Here is a 17015-nt window from a genome sequence, read left to right as displayed (position 1 = left end):
CACACGTCTTACGGAAAGGTTCCTCCCAGGTGGCCCTCTTCTGCAGAGGCTGGACAAGGTAAAGAGACCTCCCTCTTCAGGGGAATTTGATGATTAGTCAAACCACTTAGGAGCAGCAAACAGGCTAATGGCCTGAAAGGCAGTGGTAGATTTGAATAGCACAAGAGTGGTCCGGACTATTGGCTTAGATAGTGTCCCACTTCATAAAGCACCAATGGCTTGTTCTTCAACCTGTGTCTCGTTTGTCTTTCCTGCCGCACCTGGGGTTCATGATATATTCCCACCACAATGGCTCTAGCACCAAGAGAAGTAGTAAGAAAGGGCTGTTCCTTTCATTCATGAATTATGTCCTAGCAGAGAGCCATGGAGGGTGTGTTTGTTGCATGGCTCCACCCTGGGGGTGGGATAGCACCGAGCTCCTCTTTTTTTCCCATGCGGCCCTTTTACATCAACACGTTAAATTAAAGAGACATTTAAAAAACACTGACTTCACACATGATGAGGGACCCCCGCCATCCCCTTGTGGGAACACCCGACAAACTCTCTTCCTCCTCAGACTCTAGAAGAGTCATCCATAACATGTGGAACTCAGGAATGCTCTAGAACACGGTGCATTTCTTGCCAGGCTTCTTCACAGGTGGGGGGCAGAGCACAGCACGGATGGCTTCATCAAAGACAGTCTTGAGGCCTCTCTGGGTAAGGGCAGAGCATTCTAGGTATTTCACTGAACCTGGAGGGAGAGGGCATAAATGAATTAGGAACCACGCTTCTTTCTCCCTGAAGACTTCATCAGATTAGGGAGCTTTATTATTTCACTTTTAAAAAAGTATGACAAGGAGAACAAAACGGGTCTCTTAAACATTCTATTCTCTCTACACCACGGGTGTTAAACCTGCGGTGTCACGTTACCATCACGTGATATATTGTGCCGTTTTTCCCATTCGTGGAGCTGGGGTGGGCGTGGCCTGTGTGTGACACATCCGGCCTGTGGGCCGTCAGTTTCACAACCCTGCTCTAGACCCTAATGCTGCACCTGTGCTGGGGGTGGTCTGGCAGTTTTCTGGAAATATCTCTTCCAGAATAGGAAATTGTTTGTGGTTTATTCCCTAAAAACTGCCAGGTCACCTCTAGAATTGCTTAATCAGCGTGGCCTGAAATGAAACAGATGAAATTGGGATTTCTCAGGGTGTCCTATCTCTGGAAACAGACTTTCCTCAACATCACGTCATGATTCCAATGTTTCTTGTTTTCCTCACCCCCTTTTTCTCCTTCCATCCCGCTTACTGAAACCTGAAAGCTTGCACCTGTTTACTTAATAAATCTCTTGTCCTCTCCCCTCCCTTCCGCTCCTCCCTTTCCTTTTGATCAATATAACCACTATTCATTTTTAAAAGGAAATATGCTACTTAATCTAACAGAAAGGAAAATGGAGGATAACCATCTTTCCCTGTTTGGGGAAAGAGTGATAAGAGAGTCTTCATGGTTTTAAGTTGGATCGACTGAACTATATTTGTGATCTCTAATGCAACAGAATGGGAACCCAGCTGCCATTTTTCAGCCAACCAGCCATCAATGTTTAACAGGAAGGGAGCTCTGTAAGCTGCAAAAAAATGGGCTGCATGGCTCACTCCTGCTCTAGTTTCTGTTTCTAAGACTCACCAATCTCCCTGGCCATGGCCAGTCCTTGGGGATAGGTAATGGGAGCCAATTTCTTATCGCGTAGCCGCTCGATGGTGTCCTTGTCATCTCTCAGATCCAGTTTGGTGCCCACCAAAATGATTGGTGTGTTAGGACAATGATGTCGAACTTCTGGGTACCACTATAAGTAAGACAGAACCGTCAAGTCATTTGATAACCAATTGGAGCAGCAGAGAATGGTTTCAGGATCAAATATAATCATTTCTTGCATTTTAGCTGACCAAAACCTGGTCAACCTTAGAAAGTGGGGGAGGATGGATTGTGTTCTGTATCATATTCCTTTGGGTTACACATCTATTCGAAGTATTCTTTGTTGCCATCAACTAAGAGTAAAATATCGTTTATTAATCAATAGCAAGAATGTAAGTAACAGTCCCACCTTAGGAAAATGATTTTCAATGTGAAAGAAAGTTACCTTGGCTCGGACGTTTTCAAAGGATGCAGGGCTCACAAGTGAGAAGCAGATGAGAAAAACATCCTATAAGGATATGAGCAACAGTGTTCATATGAAATAATCAAGATGCAAACGTTTTCTTTCATGCCAAGTCAAATCTTGGTTTCCCACCCACCCAACATTCAGTCCATAAAAACTGAAACCCCCCGTTTTATAAAACTGATACGTCAGGTGATGTTGACATTTAATTGGCTGGAACTGATATTACTCAGGTCTGGTTCTTATGAAATATGGAATGGGTTTATTGTAGAATTTGCACAACAGGTCCTATTGGGAAAGGGAGGAACCCAGTTAAACTCCACTTCAGCGCTTGACCGAATAACAGAGTTGGAAGGGACCTTGGAGGCCTTCTAGTCCAACCCCCTGCTCAGATAGGAAACCCTAACCATTTCAAACAAGTGGTTGTCTAATCTCTTCTTAAAAGCTTCCAGTGTTGGAGCATCTACAACTTCTGAAGGCAATTTCTGATGAATTGTTCTGTCAGGAAATTTCTCCTTAGTTCTAGGTTGGTTCTCTCCTTGGTTGGTTTCCACCCATTGCTTCTTGTCCTGCCTTCAGGTGTGCTTTGGAGAATAGCTTGACTCCCTTTTCCTTGTGGCAGCCCCTTACTTACCGTCTGGGGATAGGAAAGTGGTCGCAACCGGTCATAGTCTTCTTGTCCTGCTGTGTCCCAAAGCCCTAGATTTACGGGCTTTCCATCTACCATGACATTGGCAGAATAGTTATCAAATCTAGGGCAAAAGGTCTTGTTAGCAGTGGTTTAGTTAGATGAATACAGTCTCAAGAGAACTCAAATTCTCTTTTCTCAACTAGTAAAAGTCACTAAATTCTACTTTAATAAAAACATATTTTATTACTTTTGCTTATTAAACTCCCGGCACAATTTCTATGTACAAACAATAAGCAGTTAAGACTGAGGTCTAGTTAAGAGCATGGGTTTCACTTCTGTGTTATGTAAGCCGCTTACAAGGTGGTGTTTTCTGAATGCCTTTTGTACTTTTGTACTTTTTGTTTTTTATAGTAAACTAGCACTATGTAGGCTTAAAAAATAATCTCTTCAGAGACAATAATTGACCATTAACAGCAGACCCGCTGTGGAACAAATAGAGAACCAGAACCATTGAGCAGAAAACTTAATGTTGGCCTGAAGAGGACTTCTGATAAATTTTACAAACTACTTGGCAACAGGATTAGATAGTGCTGCGTAATACACTGATACATTAAATTCTTTCCAAAAAGGCAACTTTCAAATGACCTCAGAAAAAGTGCCTTAAGAGTGACAATGGGATCAAACTTAGTTAATCTGTATATTACACACCAATAGGTTATAAAATAACATGTGTGGAGATGCATAGGCTTTGAAAAGATCCTTTACAAAGCTAAAGCAAGAAAATAAACTGGATCTTGTAAATGTTTAATTTTGTAAAACTGTTTGAGAACAATCCTGGGAATTACTCTTGCCAGCATGAATTATGTCAGACCATAGTATTTCCACACGATCATACACAAAATAATGTACAATCCTCAAACATCTCATCTTCTGCAGTGATTACTCAAGGCACTTTATGCATAAAGGTAAAGGTTCCCGTCGCACATATGTGCTCGTCGTTCCCGACTCAAGGGGGCAGTGCTCATCTCCGCTTCAAAGCCGAAGAGCCAGTGCTGTCCGAAGACATCTCTGTGGTCATGTGACCGGCATGACTAAATGCTGAAGGCGCACGGAACGCTGTTACCTTCCCACCAAAGGTGGTCTCTATTTTTCTACTTGTATTTTTACATGCTTTCGAACTGCTAGGTTGGCAGAAGCTGGGACAAGTAACGGGAGCTCACTCCGTTACATGGCACTAGGGATTCCAACCGCCAAACTTTTTGATCAACAAGCTCAGTGTCTTAGCCAGTGAACCACCGCATCATATACATATACTATGGAATAGTGGCTAACAAAACTCTTAATGCATGATTGAGCGTACTATTTATCTGTATAGAACTTGGTCACGCTTGAAGGGCCCCTTGGTGTATTAAATTCTTCTAATACCTAGCATCTCAAAACCCTAATATGGGAACAGTTCAAATCACTATGCTTTTGCATTTATCTTATCTCCTGGAACCTAAGCTTTCTTCCACTCATACTCACACAGTGGGGATGTATTCTCCAGGGAAGGCATTTGTCGTGTAACTGATCAACAGACAGGTCTTTCCCACAGCCCTGAAAAAAATGAAAGGAGAAAGCACTCCTTTAAGCACAATAAATACGGTAAGATAATAAATCCCAGAGTTTGGAGAAGAAACAGATACACACTATAGCCCTAAACTTCAGGTTACTAACCCAGGTTTCTTTGCATTCCATACATGGAAAGCACATCTAAATATCATCATTATCACATTGTCATCTGATGGTCTGAATGTGGCATTACTACTGATTCCTTCCCAAAACTCTGGCAGCTAAAGATATTGGTATAATATATATGTTGTTCCAAATAATGCAACTTTTGGTAATGGATGAAAAGGTATATTTTGCAAAGATTCTTTCCAAGATACTCATAATTTAAATTATTAATTATTGGTATTTAAATCACCAATCTAATTAATTAAATTACCACAATCAGATTAAAAATTAGAGGAATAAAATGTAACACATTCAAATTCTGAATTATTAACCCAATAACACCTTAATTGTTGACATTATTTCACCTTATACTGCAGACCAGCTAGTAACATTATCTTCTTCAAGCTCAAGAATTCTTTTTACTATGTCCTGGAAAAGCCAATAATTAAACGGGTAGAAATCCATACTTTTGGCCCAAAGATAATGTCAGCCACATGCTGCAAATACGAGTGCTTTTTGGCAGGAAAACAGTGCAGGAACACCCAACTTAGTATAAGAATGGCTCTGTAATAGCTATTCAGAAGGTGGCAAACGTATTACTCCCTGCTATTTATCTTTCAACACTCCCCCTTCCCCTAGCAATTAATGCTGTTTCTACAGACTGTCTTGAGATCAGCACTAGCATTTTTAGCAAACCAAAATATAAGGAATAATACTTAATTTTGCTCTCACTTCCGATTTTGAACCAGGGATATGTTTTTGAGATTAAGGATCTGAATTATAATTTAGAGGACTTTCTCTTGTGTGGCCAATTATAGTGTGTGTCTGAGTATTCAAAATAATACTCATATATTCTCATATATTACGTACCAGTGCAAGGCAGTGGTTAGGGCAGTAGTTAGGCAGTGGGCTGACCCTAGTTCAAGCCCACCATGCCCAGTCACAAATGCTCCCTTAGTGATTTTGGGCCAGGTAGTCTCACTCGGCCCAGTTTATCCTACAGGATAATTATAGTGATGGAAAATGGGAGGAAGGAGCTCTGTGTATACTCCTGAACTTCTGAATGAAACAACTTAGGTAATTTCATATCAGAGTGGTGTGCCTGAACTACAGTGCAGTGAGAACAGGTACCTGTCATAAATTAGATGGGTAGATAGATAAGATGTTGAACTCAAATGAAAATTGAGCAACAGTTCACAGCTTTATCACCTACTGCAGTGATAGCGAACCTTTTCGGCACCAAGTGCCCAAACCAGAATGTGTGTGCGCATGTGCCGGAGCGCCGGAAACCCGAAGACCAGCTAGCCGGCGCATGCATGCCTGTTTTTTGGCCCATTTTCAGACTGTTTTTCGGCCCCCAAAACGCCCTGGAAACTGGCCTGAAAAATGCCCAGAAAAAACACCCCAGAAAATGCTCCCCAAATGGCCCGTAAAACAGCCTGTTTTTTGGTCGTTTTGGGGCACTCCGGCACCCATGAAGACCAGCTGGCCGGTGCACATGTGTGTGCCAGAAACCAGAAGAGCAGCTGGTGATGGCATGTGTGCCCACAGTGAGAGCTCTGCATGCCACCTCTGGCACGCATGCCATAGGTTCGCCATCACGGACCTACTGCATCCTAACAGCAAAAATCAAAGCTGTAAGCTCTTTTCTTCCCCCAAATAAGCCTATGGTATAGAATTCCACCACACAGAGACAAAGCAGTCAGGCTTACCTGTGACTGCTTGGCTTTCATTTAATGTATCATATGAACCGGACATTGTGATTTTGTACGTCATAACCAATGATTTATCAAATAAACCATAACTAAGCATCACCCAACCACCAACAGCACAATCCAACAACAAACCATGATTAAACAGATCATTGCTTAGCATGGTGCATGAATCATGGCAGTGACTCCTCCAAAGCTTAATCAGCAAGGATTGAAAGCTCAAACCTCAGCAACACATGGCAATTCCCCCTCCCTCCAAACACATGTTGCAAAGTTATGCTGTACAGCCAGTCCAAAATCTGTTCACATTATTCTGGAACCACAGGTGGAAACTTCCACAAGTCCCTCCCCTGCCCTAGCAGGAAAGCACAATACTAAATTAAGATATGATTTGCTGACTTTCACTATGCCGCAAAATAGCTGCTTCATTCTGTCCAGTAGAAGGATGGTCTCTGGATATAGGAATCCATGAGGCTTCAACTCCAGCATTTCAGTAGCTCTACAGACTAACCTGCTGTATTTTGTAGATATCGCAGAGGGGCACTTCACAAAATGATCCCCAACCCTCCCTTTAAAAAAAGCTTTTAATGCTTCAAGATGCCCCCACCAATCTCTGTTATGTAGTAGTCTATTTTAAAGCTCTATTCTCTACTAATTACCCATATCAGCCTAGTAAATCCTTTTCACCCATCCTTCCCCTTGTGGTCCATTTGATCCTCCCACCACAGAACGTAAGAGAGCTAGAACTTAGAATCACTCAGGGTGGGCACTGGATGGAGTTCTGCCAGTCCTGGTCCTGTTATTTTGAATTGGCTTTTCTTTCCCCATCAGTCTGGAAGCAAGGTGGACAGGATGCACCATGAATCATCATTCCACTTCAAAGAGACACCTACACTTTTCGGTACAATGGCAGAGTCTTTGGGGACAAGGGTTCAAGTGCCCCTTGGCCAGAGAACAGAGCGAAGGGCCAGGGATCAAGCAGCTGCTGCTTGAGAAAGCAGCCTTATCAAACCACAGGCTAAGAGGGAACCAGCAAAACATTTTTTGGGGGGGGGGGGGAACCTCCCTTGAGATTGCAGCAGAGTAGGGAGAGGGGGTGGCGGCAAGAACTGAGCAACAGAATAATGGAGAACAAGCCGTCCGTCGCTAGCAAGGCAAAGACTTCAGCAAGGGCTGGCTTTTGCCACAATAGGTGGAGATGGATGGGCGTGTGTGCCCAGCGCTTCCAGCTCCACCTCGCCTCCCCGCTTGCTCCCGACCCGAAAGGAAGGGTGAATGCGACCTTCCTCCCCCACCCCACACCGCTCCCTCCTCCTCGGGGGAAAGAGGCGGCAGCCTCCCCGCTCCCTCACCCAGCCCCACCCTTTAGCTTCTCGCCCAGCGGGCAAGCCAAGCACATGGGCTGCCACTTGGGCCGAGTGCCCAAGCCTTGCCCCCCACCCCCACCCCGCCCTCCCCGTTCCCCGCCGGCGCTCACCCGTCTCCCACCACCACACACTTGATGGCCTGCATCTGCCCGGGGAGTGCGGTGGGCTGGGAGGGACGAAGGCGGCGGCGAGCTCAGCGCTTCTCCTGCCTTGGCGATGGATGCCGTCCCGCAGTGAGCGAGCGAGCGAGCGAGACCCGTAGCCGGGCGGGGCCGGGGAAGGAGGAGGAGGAGGAGGAGGAGGAGGAGGGACAGAGACAGAGCGGGAGTCCGGGAGCCCCTCCCTGCGACCCTTCGCTCTCCAGAGCAGCCGCGCGGAAGGAGGCGGGCGCGGAGAGCAACACTCCCCTCGCCCCCCCCCCATCCCGGCATCTCTCTCTCTCTCTCGGCTTCTTAAGCAGCCTCAGCTTGGGAGCCCCCCCCCCTACACCGGTATCTTAGCAACTGGCGCGCGTGCTGGCCCCTCGCCGGGGCCGAGCGCTGTGAAGGGGTTGGCGGCCCTTTGTAATGGGGGGGGGGAGGATTGGAAGCGGCTGGCTGCTCGCTGTCTTGGGTCGTCGGGCCAGCGCCTTTTTCCCGGGGGGAGCCGGCTTTCTGACCCTTCCTGAGAGCGGGCTTGCAAGAATGGCATTATTTTATATTTATAGCAGCTTTTTTCAAGCCAGTCTTTGAGTTCTTTCACTTAATGCATTTGGGGGCTTCGAATTAGTCCTTTGGATTTACGATTTTGATTAATTTTAAAATTAATTTTCATTCATCCATAAATGGGTGGCTTTTCTACCTGTCGTAAATCTTCCTTACTGAGGACGAGGCAGTTAGGAGTGGAACTTGGGCCAGAATTTGGGCGGAGCCCTGACCTGTCTGGCAGGCAGTAACAACCCAGTGCGGGGTTGTCACCGGCCCGTTTGGTTCGGGGCCTCGCAGTTATTCAGGCGACCTCTTTGTATTGGTATTGCAACCCTCCCCCTCCCCCTCGGCTGAGATCCCAGAACATCGCTTTGCTTATTGATACCTCTGCTTCTTTATGCACGGCCCATTCCTGAAGACTGGGCAAATTTTTTTAACAGCAAAGAAACTCTTCCAAAATAATAAACTCGTCCAGAAATTAAACCAAAGAGAATATGAATAATACAAAAAGGGGGAGGGGGTAAAGCCACATTTTGGTAGAAGAATTTGCTGGGGGGGGGGGAATCCAAAAGGTTGGTCGGTGTTGCATATAATTGAAGCCCCACCGCCTTTAACGTGCGTTGCAAACCTATAAAAAGAGAGGCAGGGCTTCAATCTCATTGCTTTGCTGGACTTTTTGGATTCCTCTAATAATTGATCATTCTTCTTTTGGCTACTAAGTTACCTGGAGACCTCAAATCTTTCTTTGTGTTTTCTGTTCTTTATTCTACCTACAGGAGTCGTCACTCTTAAACACAACTATGTTCCTTTCATCCTGTCAGCAAAGAATTAATTCTGCCCTATGGTCAACAACCAGAGTTCCCTGAGAGTAATTCAAGTGACCTACAGATGAAACTCGAAAAATTAGAATATCGTGCAAAAGTTCATTTATTTCAGTAATGCAGCTTAAAAGGTGAAACTAATATATGAGATACTCATTACATGCAAAGCAAGATAGTTCAAGCCGTGATTTGTCATAGTTGTGATGATTCTGGCTTACAGCTCATGAAAACCCCAAATCCACAATCTCAGAAAATTAGAATATTGTGAAAAGGTGCAATATTCTAGGCTAAAGTGTCCCACTCTAATCAGCTAATTAAGCCATAACGCCTGCAAAGGGTTCCTGAGCCTTTAAATGGTCTCTCAGTCTGGTTCAGTAGGAATCACAATCATGGGAAAGACTGCTGACCCGACAGTTGTGCAGAAAACCATCATTCACACCCTCCATAAGGAGGGAAAGCTTCAAAAGGTAATTGCAAAAGAAGTTGGATGCTCTCCAAATGCTGTATCAAAGAACATTAATAGAAAGCTATGTGGAAGGGAAAAGTGTGGAAGAAAAAGGTGCACAAGCAGCAGGGATGACCGCAGCCTGGAGAGGATTATCAGGAAAAGGCCATTCAAAAGTGTTGGGGACTTTCACAAGGAGTGGACTGAGGCTGGAGTCAGTGCATCAAGAGCCACCACACACAGACGGATCCTGGACATGGGCTTCAAATGTTGTATTGCTCTTGTCAAGCCAGTCCTGAACAACAAACAACATCAGAAGCGTCTTACCTGGGCGAAAGAAAAACAGACCTGGTCTGTTGCTCAGTGGTCCAAAGTTCTCTTTTCTGATGAGAGCAACTTTTGCATCTCATTTGGAAACCAAGGACCCAGAGTATGGAGGAAGAATGGAGAGGCACACACTGCAAGATGCTTGAAGTCCAGTGTGAAGTTTCCACAGTCTGTGTTGATTGGGGGAGCCATGTCATCTGCTGGTGTTGGTCCACTGTGCTTCATTAAGTCCAGGTCAATGCAGCTGTCTACCAGGAGATTTTGGAACACTTCGTGCTTCCTTCCGCAGACGAGCTTTATGGGGATGCTGACTTCATTTTCCAGCAGGACTTGGCACCTGCCCACACTGCCAAAAGCACCAAAACCTGGTTCAATGACCGCAGGATTACTGTGCTTGATTGGCCAGCAAACTTGCCTGATTTGAACCCCATAGAGAATCTATGGAGCATTGCCAAGAGAAAGATGAGAGACTTGAGACCGAACAATGCAGAAGAGCTGAAGGCCGCTATTGAAGCATCCTGGTCTTCCATAACACCTCAGCAGTGCCACAGGCTGATAGCTTCCATGCCACGCTGCATTGAGGCAGTAATTGCTGTAAAAGGGACCCAACCCAAGTACTTACACTTATACTTTTCAGAGGTCTGATATTGTTCTATGTACAATCCTTGTTTTATTGGTTGCATGTAATATTCTAATTTTCTGAGATGGTGGATTTGGGGTTTTCATGAGCTGTAAGCCATAATCATCACAATTATGACAAATCACAGCTTGAACTATCTTGCTTTGCATGTAATGAGTCTATCTCATATATTAGTTTCACCTTTTAAGTTGCATTATGGAAATAAATTAACTTTTGCAGGATATTCTAATTTTTCAAGTTTCACATGTACTTTAGATGAAGTTCTTGTGTGAAAGGAGAGGGAAGTTATTTGGCCGGCATTCCTTCTCATTCTACAAAGTAATGCTATAGTTTATTTGTTTGTTTTATTTAGTTTGTCACTCATGAACAAGATAACAGGAATAAGAATAAACATGAATAAGAACACAGGGAATGGAGACAAATAAATGGGGACAGTAGGACAGGGATGTTAGGCACGCTGGTGTGCTTATGCACGCACCTGCTGACCTCTTAGGAACAGGGTGAGGTCAACAGTAGACAGTTTAAGGTTAAAGCTATGGGGGTTTGAGGATGTAACAACAGAGTCCATTCCAGGCATTGACCACTCTGTTGCTGAATTCATATTTTCTGCAATAAGTGGTATGCAGTTAAGTCTATCGATAGATATAGATATAGATAGTTGTAACTAGAGTTTTTCTAGATAGTTCCTGTACTCAGCTCGCCAAGTTGAAAAAGTTTCTGGCAATTGGTCTGTAGCTTTTAGCTGTGTGAGGATGGCCCACTAGTCAGGTTTGACTTCTGATGGTATCTAACAGTGATCCGAAGCCTTCGGGGATCTGCCAGACAGTTAAAAGCTCCATTTGGAGAAACATTCAAAATAAGAGAATCTTAGATGAGCAGTTGGCAAACAAAGCTATCCATAATGTTATGTGCCCTGGAAGCCAACTCTTTTTTTTGCCCACATTACTCAGCACAAAGCATTGCCAACATAGATTCCCCTCTTTATTGATTTTGGTTACTTCACTGCAAGACACAGGTAGTCCAAAACAGAATTGCCAAACCTGGAATATGAACTTTTCAGTTCTCCTAATTAGATATCTAAAACTTCAGACTAATCTGTTATTGCTTATGTTCATCTTCTGCCCCTTCAAATAAAGTCTCTGCTAGTCATAGAAGAACTAGAGAGGGGAAACCTAGAGCAGAAGTCGAATTGTCTGGCTTCACATTTGAAACTACTTTTGCTCTAAGCAGAGTATAACTGGGGTTGGGGACAGGTTGATTTGACATTCATAGCTTCAAAACTGCCTGTCAAAGTCACGATTTGGTGATTAAAAATTACATTCAATCCTGTGGCTCCTTTCATCAAGCAATTCTTCCTCCAAGGGCCATCACTTCGGACCTCATGGCATTCCATCCCCTGCCAGTGTGTCAGTTCCATATACTGGTAGTATTCACACACTACAAAATGGTTTAAAATTACAAAGCCCAGTGGCTGGATTTATCCAGCATGCAAAATAAAACAATGCATTGTGTTTTAGCACAATATGAATATATCAGCAGGATACTTTCAACCAGCTTTAGCAACTGAACATGAGAAAATAAAGTATACAGGAAAAGGTACAAAGTAAACTGAGTAATTGCTAGCCAACAACAAGTGTTAAGTTTAACACTCGTTGTTGGCTAGCAATTATTCAGTTTACTTTTGTTTTATATTTTTATATGCTTGCTTTTAAAACTTTATACTATCATACAATCACTGTTCTACATAAATATATTTGATTGGTGATAATGGTGATGGTGGAAAATTTAGGAACTTTTGTTTTAATTAAAAATCCAAGTGTGTAAACCAGGGTCACAGCTACTCCAAACATTACTGTCTAAAATTAAATCTGTCCCTCACACATTTTGAGTTTCTCTTCCAGCTCTTGCCTATATGTGGGGTAGGAAAGTTCATTAGGACCAGTAGCAGCAGAAATGCAACAGCTGGAGTGACTTGGTTTGGCAGTTGTTCCTGCCACCTGCCTTTATATTTGGTGGCCAAAAAGAGTGTTGCAGATTAACCCTATATTTCATGAAGTTTCACAATTCAGTAAATATACCATATGAATATATTATTATTGGGGAGACTTTAATGAGATGTTAAGACCTAAAAAAATCCAACCCTTCAGTAATCAAAATGACAATTCAAGATCTATATGGAGGAGTTAAATTTGATTATTTTTTAGATACTGCTATGTCTTAAATGCACCTTTGGCATTTAGTCATGCCGGCCACATGGCCACGGAGACGTCTTCGGATAGCGCTGGCTCTTTGGCTTTGAAATGGAGATGAACACTGCCCCCTAGAGCCGGGGACGACTAGTACATATGTGCGAGGGGAACATTTACCTTTACCTAATAAAGTGGTGGCTGAGTGGCTAAAACTCTGAGCTTGTCGATCAGAAAGCTCAGTAGTTCGGTGGTTTGAATCCCTAGTGCCGCATAACGGATTGAGCTCCCATTACTTGCCCCAGCTTCTGCCAACCTAGCAGTTTGAAAGCATGTAAAAATGCAAGTAGAAAAATAGGGATCACCTTTGGTGGGAAGGTAACAGCGTTCTGTGCACCTTTGGCATTTAGTCATGCCGGCCACATGGCCACGGAGACGTCTTCGGATAGCGCTGGCTCTTTGGCTTTGAAATGGAGATGAACACTGCCCCCTAGAGCCAGGGACGACTAGTACATATGTGCGAGGGGAACATTTACCTTTACCTAATAGCTTATATGTTGGAAAAATTATTACATATACCAATTCAACTCAAATTTATAAATAACAATTTATAAATGAATCCCCTGGTATAAACTATGGATCATTACAATTACATATGGCTATACAAATATGTTTCTTTTCTGTTTTATTCTTATATAAATTTGTATATTTTTATTATTTTATTCAACTAGTAAAAAGCAAAAATGAACTTATTTTCAAAATACTCCCAACTAAGTTTAGACAACACTACAAATTGTAGTTTAAATGAATAAACGAAGTAAATCGTGATGGTAATTTAGGATTAAGATTGCTCTTCCTTAAGCACAATTTCTTGGTCAGATTTAATGTATACTCTAGTTTCTCTTCAGATCATACAAATCCAGATGTCATACTAGGCTTAACTTATTCCCGATGCGTAGATTTACAATTTTGGTGCATTGTGTGAATGAAGTATGAGTGGTGCATATTTTCTAATTCTTGCAACAATCTATAAACTTATTGACAATGTATAATTCCTTTTTTCTTAAAAACTTACACTGTTGCTTACTTGTGTAGATAACATTCATACAGACTACAGAGATAACAAAATAACTACATAAAATGTAACTAGAGCAAATTCCTTCTAGCAACTGTTTGTTTTTGCAGTCTAACCCTGAACAAATTCACAAGTATTAAACCTTTAAAAAGATTAGAACACCATACTAAAAGTTATATCAACATCCAGCTTGAGTTTAACCCATTTGTAGTCAACATGCCCACCCTTGCTCTAATGACAAGTTGAAATGAAGAGGCATGGAGCTGCCCATGTTTCACTCTTGACACTTTATGCTTCTCCCTACTGAAAAGGAGTTCCATCTTGACTTTAATTTCATGCCTGTAAAATGAAAACCAATTTCTAGTCATATAAGAAAGATTATGTATGAGAAAATATATTGGAAAATGTATAAAAAATGGATGGGGAACCTGAAAATACTCCTAATGAGGGTAAATAATTGATGTTATAACAACAATTAGAAAATTATGGGTATTTAATGATATCTAGATATGTAATATTATTATGGTGATAGCTGGAAATGCAGATATGATTTCAAACTATGTGAAACCGGCCCACACTTTGTCCAAAAAAAGATGCACTTGTGGGAGGGAAATTAATGGAATTGTTATATATGTATACATTTAAAAGGAGGATATATGTAAAATTATTAATATGAAAGATGATTACTGGAATGTGACTATTAATACCATCAATATTAAATTTGAGTCTGCTCAGATGCTGAAATACACCATGTAAGCCAAGCGGAGAGAGTGGAAGGGAGGAGGGGAGAGGAAAGGACGGGATAGGAGAGAAGGAAGCAGAGAGAGATGAGGAAAAGAGTAGGAGAGAGAGAGAAGGAGTGGAAAGAGGAGAGTGTTTGTTAAGCTGTAATAGTATACTTGTGGATACTTATATGAAAAAAAGAAAAGAAAAAGGAGCTGATGTCACGACGGTACAATGTGTGACCTCGGAGCTCCGAGATCGCAGTCAACACTTTTGCCGCTGGACGGTCCATTTGGAGCTAAACCATCCTGAAGAGAGGGTGACAGGGAAGAGTACGTCTTGCTGATCTCAGGGAAATCGCAAAGTCCCTGATTGATCCAAGAGAATCTCTTGTTACCGGCAACAAAAAACACAGCCTCAAGCTGCTGAAGTTGGGACAGCTCCGCAACGGGAGGAAAGCGGAAAGAGAAAATGTGTCCATCTGGTGAGAAAATCTTATTTTTATAAAAGACTGCCCAAAAAAGATTGAAGTTAAATTAAACTGGTAAAGAAAAGGAAATAAGCGGCGAAATTAAGCATTATTGGACAGTATGTTATCTTTTTTATTTTATTTTTTTCTATCGATGGAAGTTTTGTGAACATTTTTTACTTTTTAAAGTGAAAGTATCAAAAAATTTTCTTCTATTTCTTTTTTTACCTATGGATTAAATATTTTCCTTTATTTCTACAATACTGGTTGGGATGGATTCTTTTTTTTATTTTGTTTCATTTAAGAATTTTGTTTCTTCTAAGCCTGAAACATAAACAAGATATAAAAGGAATATAAAGAGGGTAGTAATCTTAGAGGGAAAAGAAGTTACACTGCCACTTGGAGGTTGGAGGTTGAGATCTGGAAATGTTGTTTTTTCTTTTTTCCCTTTGATCATTTTGACCTTGCACTTCAAAGGGTTCAGCTTGTTTATAGAGAAGAGCATGGGTTGCTTACGCAGGTGCTCTCTGGATGCTTGTTGGTAGCTGGAAAGAAGTGAAAACAAAGATTTGTTTTTAAGCTAGAGTGGCAGTGTTTACTAATTGGAAGGATGGCACTACATCAAAAAGAAACCATAACATCACAACAGATTATGTTTGGAATTCAAAAATTATTAGAAACAACAGAGAGAATTGAGAAGAGATGGAAAAATATTGAAAATATAAATTTTAATGTGGTAAAACCTGATGGAAAAATGGAAGATATCCAGCAAATGGAAAAAGTGGAGGCTAGAGTCCTAAAAACCCAAGGGAAAAATGAACAGAGGCAAGATAACCGTGGATATTGACAGTGAACTGAGTGTGGTTGGAGATGGAAAGGGAACAAGGAAAGGGAAGATAGATGGAAAGGTGCTTTACTTCAGATTTCAAGGTATAGAAGAAGAAAAAAGAGAAGAATTGATGGACTTAAGAAGAGAAACTTTGACAAAAACACTACTGATAACCAAAGATAAGCTGATTAAAGAAGCTGATGAAGGGTTTCGAGATTTTACAAGATATGTAATAAGCAACAAGTTGCGAAGAGAAGTCCAAACAAATTTGATTAACGAAATAACCAGAAGACTTAATTCCACAAATAGCAAAAGAAATTGGACTACAGAATTATTGGAAAGACACAGGTTGAGATATGAAAATCAATAATAAAACATGTTAAATTTTGTTAAAATTAGAGCATTATGTTAAAAATGTAGTGATAATGGATAAAGTTAGATAAATAATTGATAATGATAACAATGTATATATATGTATTAGTTTGATAAGAGGAAATTTGGTAAAAATTTTAAATGGTGAAAAAAGGGGAAAAAGTAAATTAAACTTAGTCATTCTATTGTTAAATAAATGACTGATAATGAGAATAATGTAATAATTTATATTGCCTTGATAAAAGGGAAATTGGATATAAATTGGAAACAGTGATTAAGAAAAGAGATCTAAATTTTTTGTCATTAAACATAATTAATTTTTATTTTGAATGTTATAAAGGTAAAATGTGGTTGGATGATATTGAAAATAGATAAGGGAATGCCACTATGTGGTTTTGTTTTAAATTTTGGAATGTTTGTTATAAAGGGACGTTAAAACAACTATGGTCATATGAAGGATGAGGTATGATGATAGCAATATATAAAAATGTATGTGATGTAAAATATATAACTTGATATGAATCATAGGTGATGAATGTGGAAGGGATGCAGGAAAGTTCTTTGTAACCAATTGACACACTTTTTACAATTTGTAATGGAAGATGATTTTAAGGTGTTTGTTTGTGTTTATTCAAAAAATAAAAAATTTATATAAAAAAAATAAAAAAACTTTTAAAAAAGATTATCTAATTAGTTATAGATGCTCTCTTTTAAAAGTACTTTGTGTGTGTGTGTGTTTTAATTTCCTGCTCATGTATTGTTTAGGAATGTGTTTTGTTTCTTTGGATGTTTAATGGCTTTTCTCTACTTTCTGTCATACACTGTAGAATTTAGGTTTCCTCACAGTGCAAATCATTTGTTTTAGCTGCAGTTTTCAAATAGCTA

General features: G+C 41.2%; 1 protein-coding gene across 2 annotated transcripts; it reads right to left on the bottom strand.

Moving 5' to 3' along the window:
* Positions 1-83: 83 nt before the first annotated feature.
* RAC3 (Rac family small GTPase 3) lies at positions 84-7923 on the bottom strand. 2 transcript variants are annotated; one of them, XM_081938099.1, is made up of 6 exons: positions 7689-7923; positions 4287-4358; positions 2766-2883; positions 2114-2176; positions 1660-1819; positions 84-730 (listed from the first exon to the last, which is right to left on the bottom strand). In XM_081938099.1, the coding sequence occupies exons 1-6, from the start codon at positions 7700-7702 to the stop codon at positions 600-602; spliced, it is 558 nt and encodes a 185-aa protein (XP_081794225.1). In that variant the 5' UTR covers positions 7703-7923; the 3' UTR covers positions 84-599. The 2 variants fall into 2 exon arrangements, with proteins under 2 accessions (XP_081794225.1, XP_081794224.1); XM_081938098.1 differs by having other exon boundaries at positions 7668-7922.
* Positions 7924-17015: the final 9092 nt, after the last annotated feature.

Source organism: Natrix helvetica (assembly GCF_964273705.1).
Source record: "Natrix helvetica genome assembly, chromosome: 1".
In the NCBI taxonomy this organism is placed as follows: domain Eukaryota; kingdom Metazoa; phylum Chordata; class Lepidosauria; order Squamata; family Natricidae; genus Natrix; species Natrix helvetica.
The sequence above is the reverse complement of the archived record's forward strand: the minus strand, read 5'-3'. Positions and strand labels throughout refer to the sequence as shown.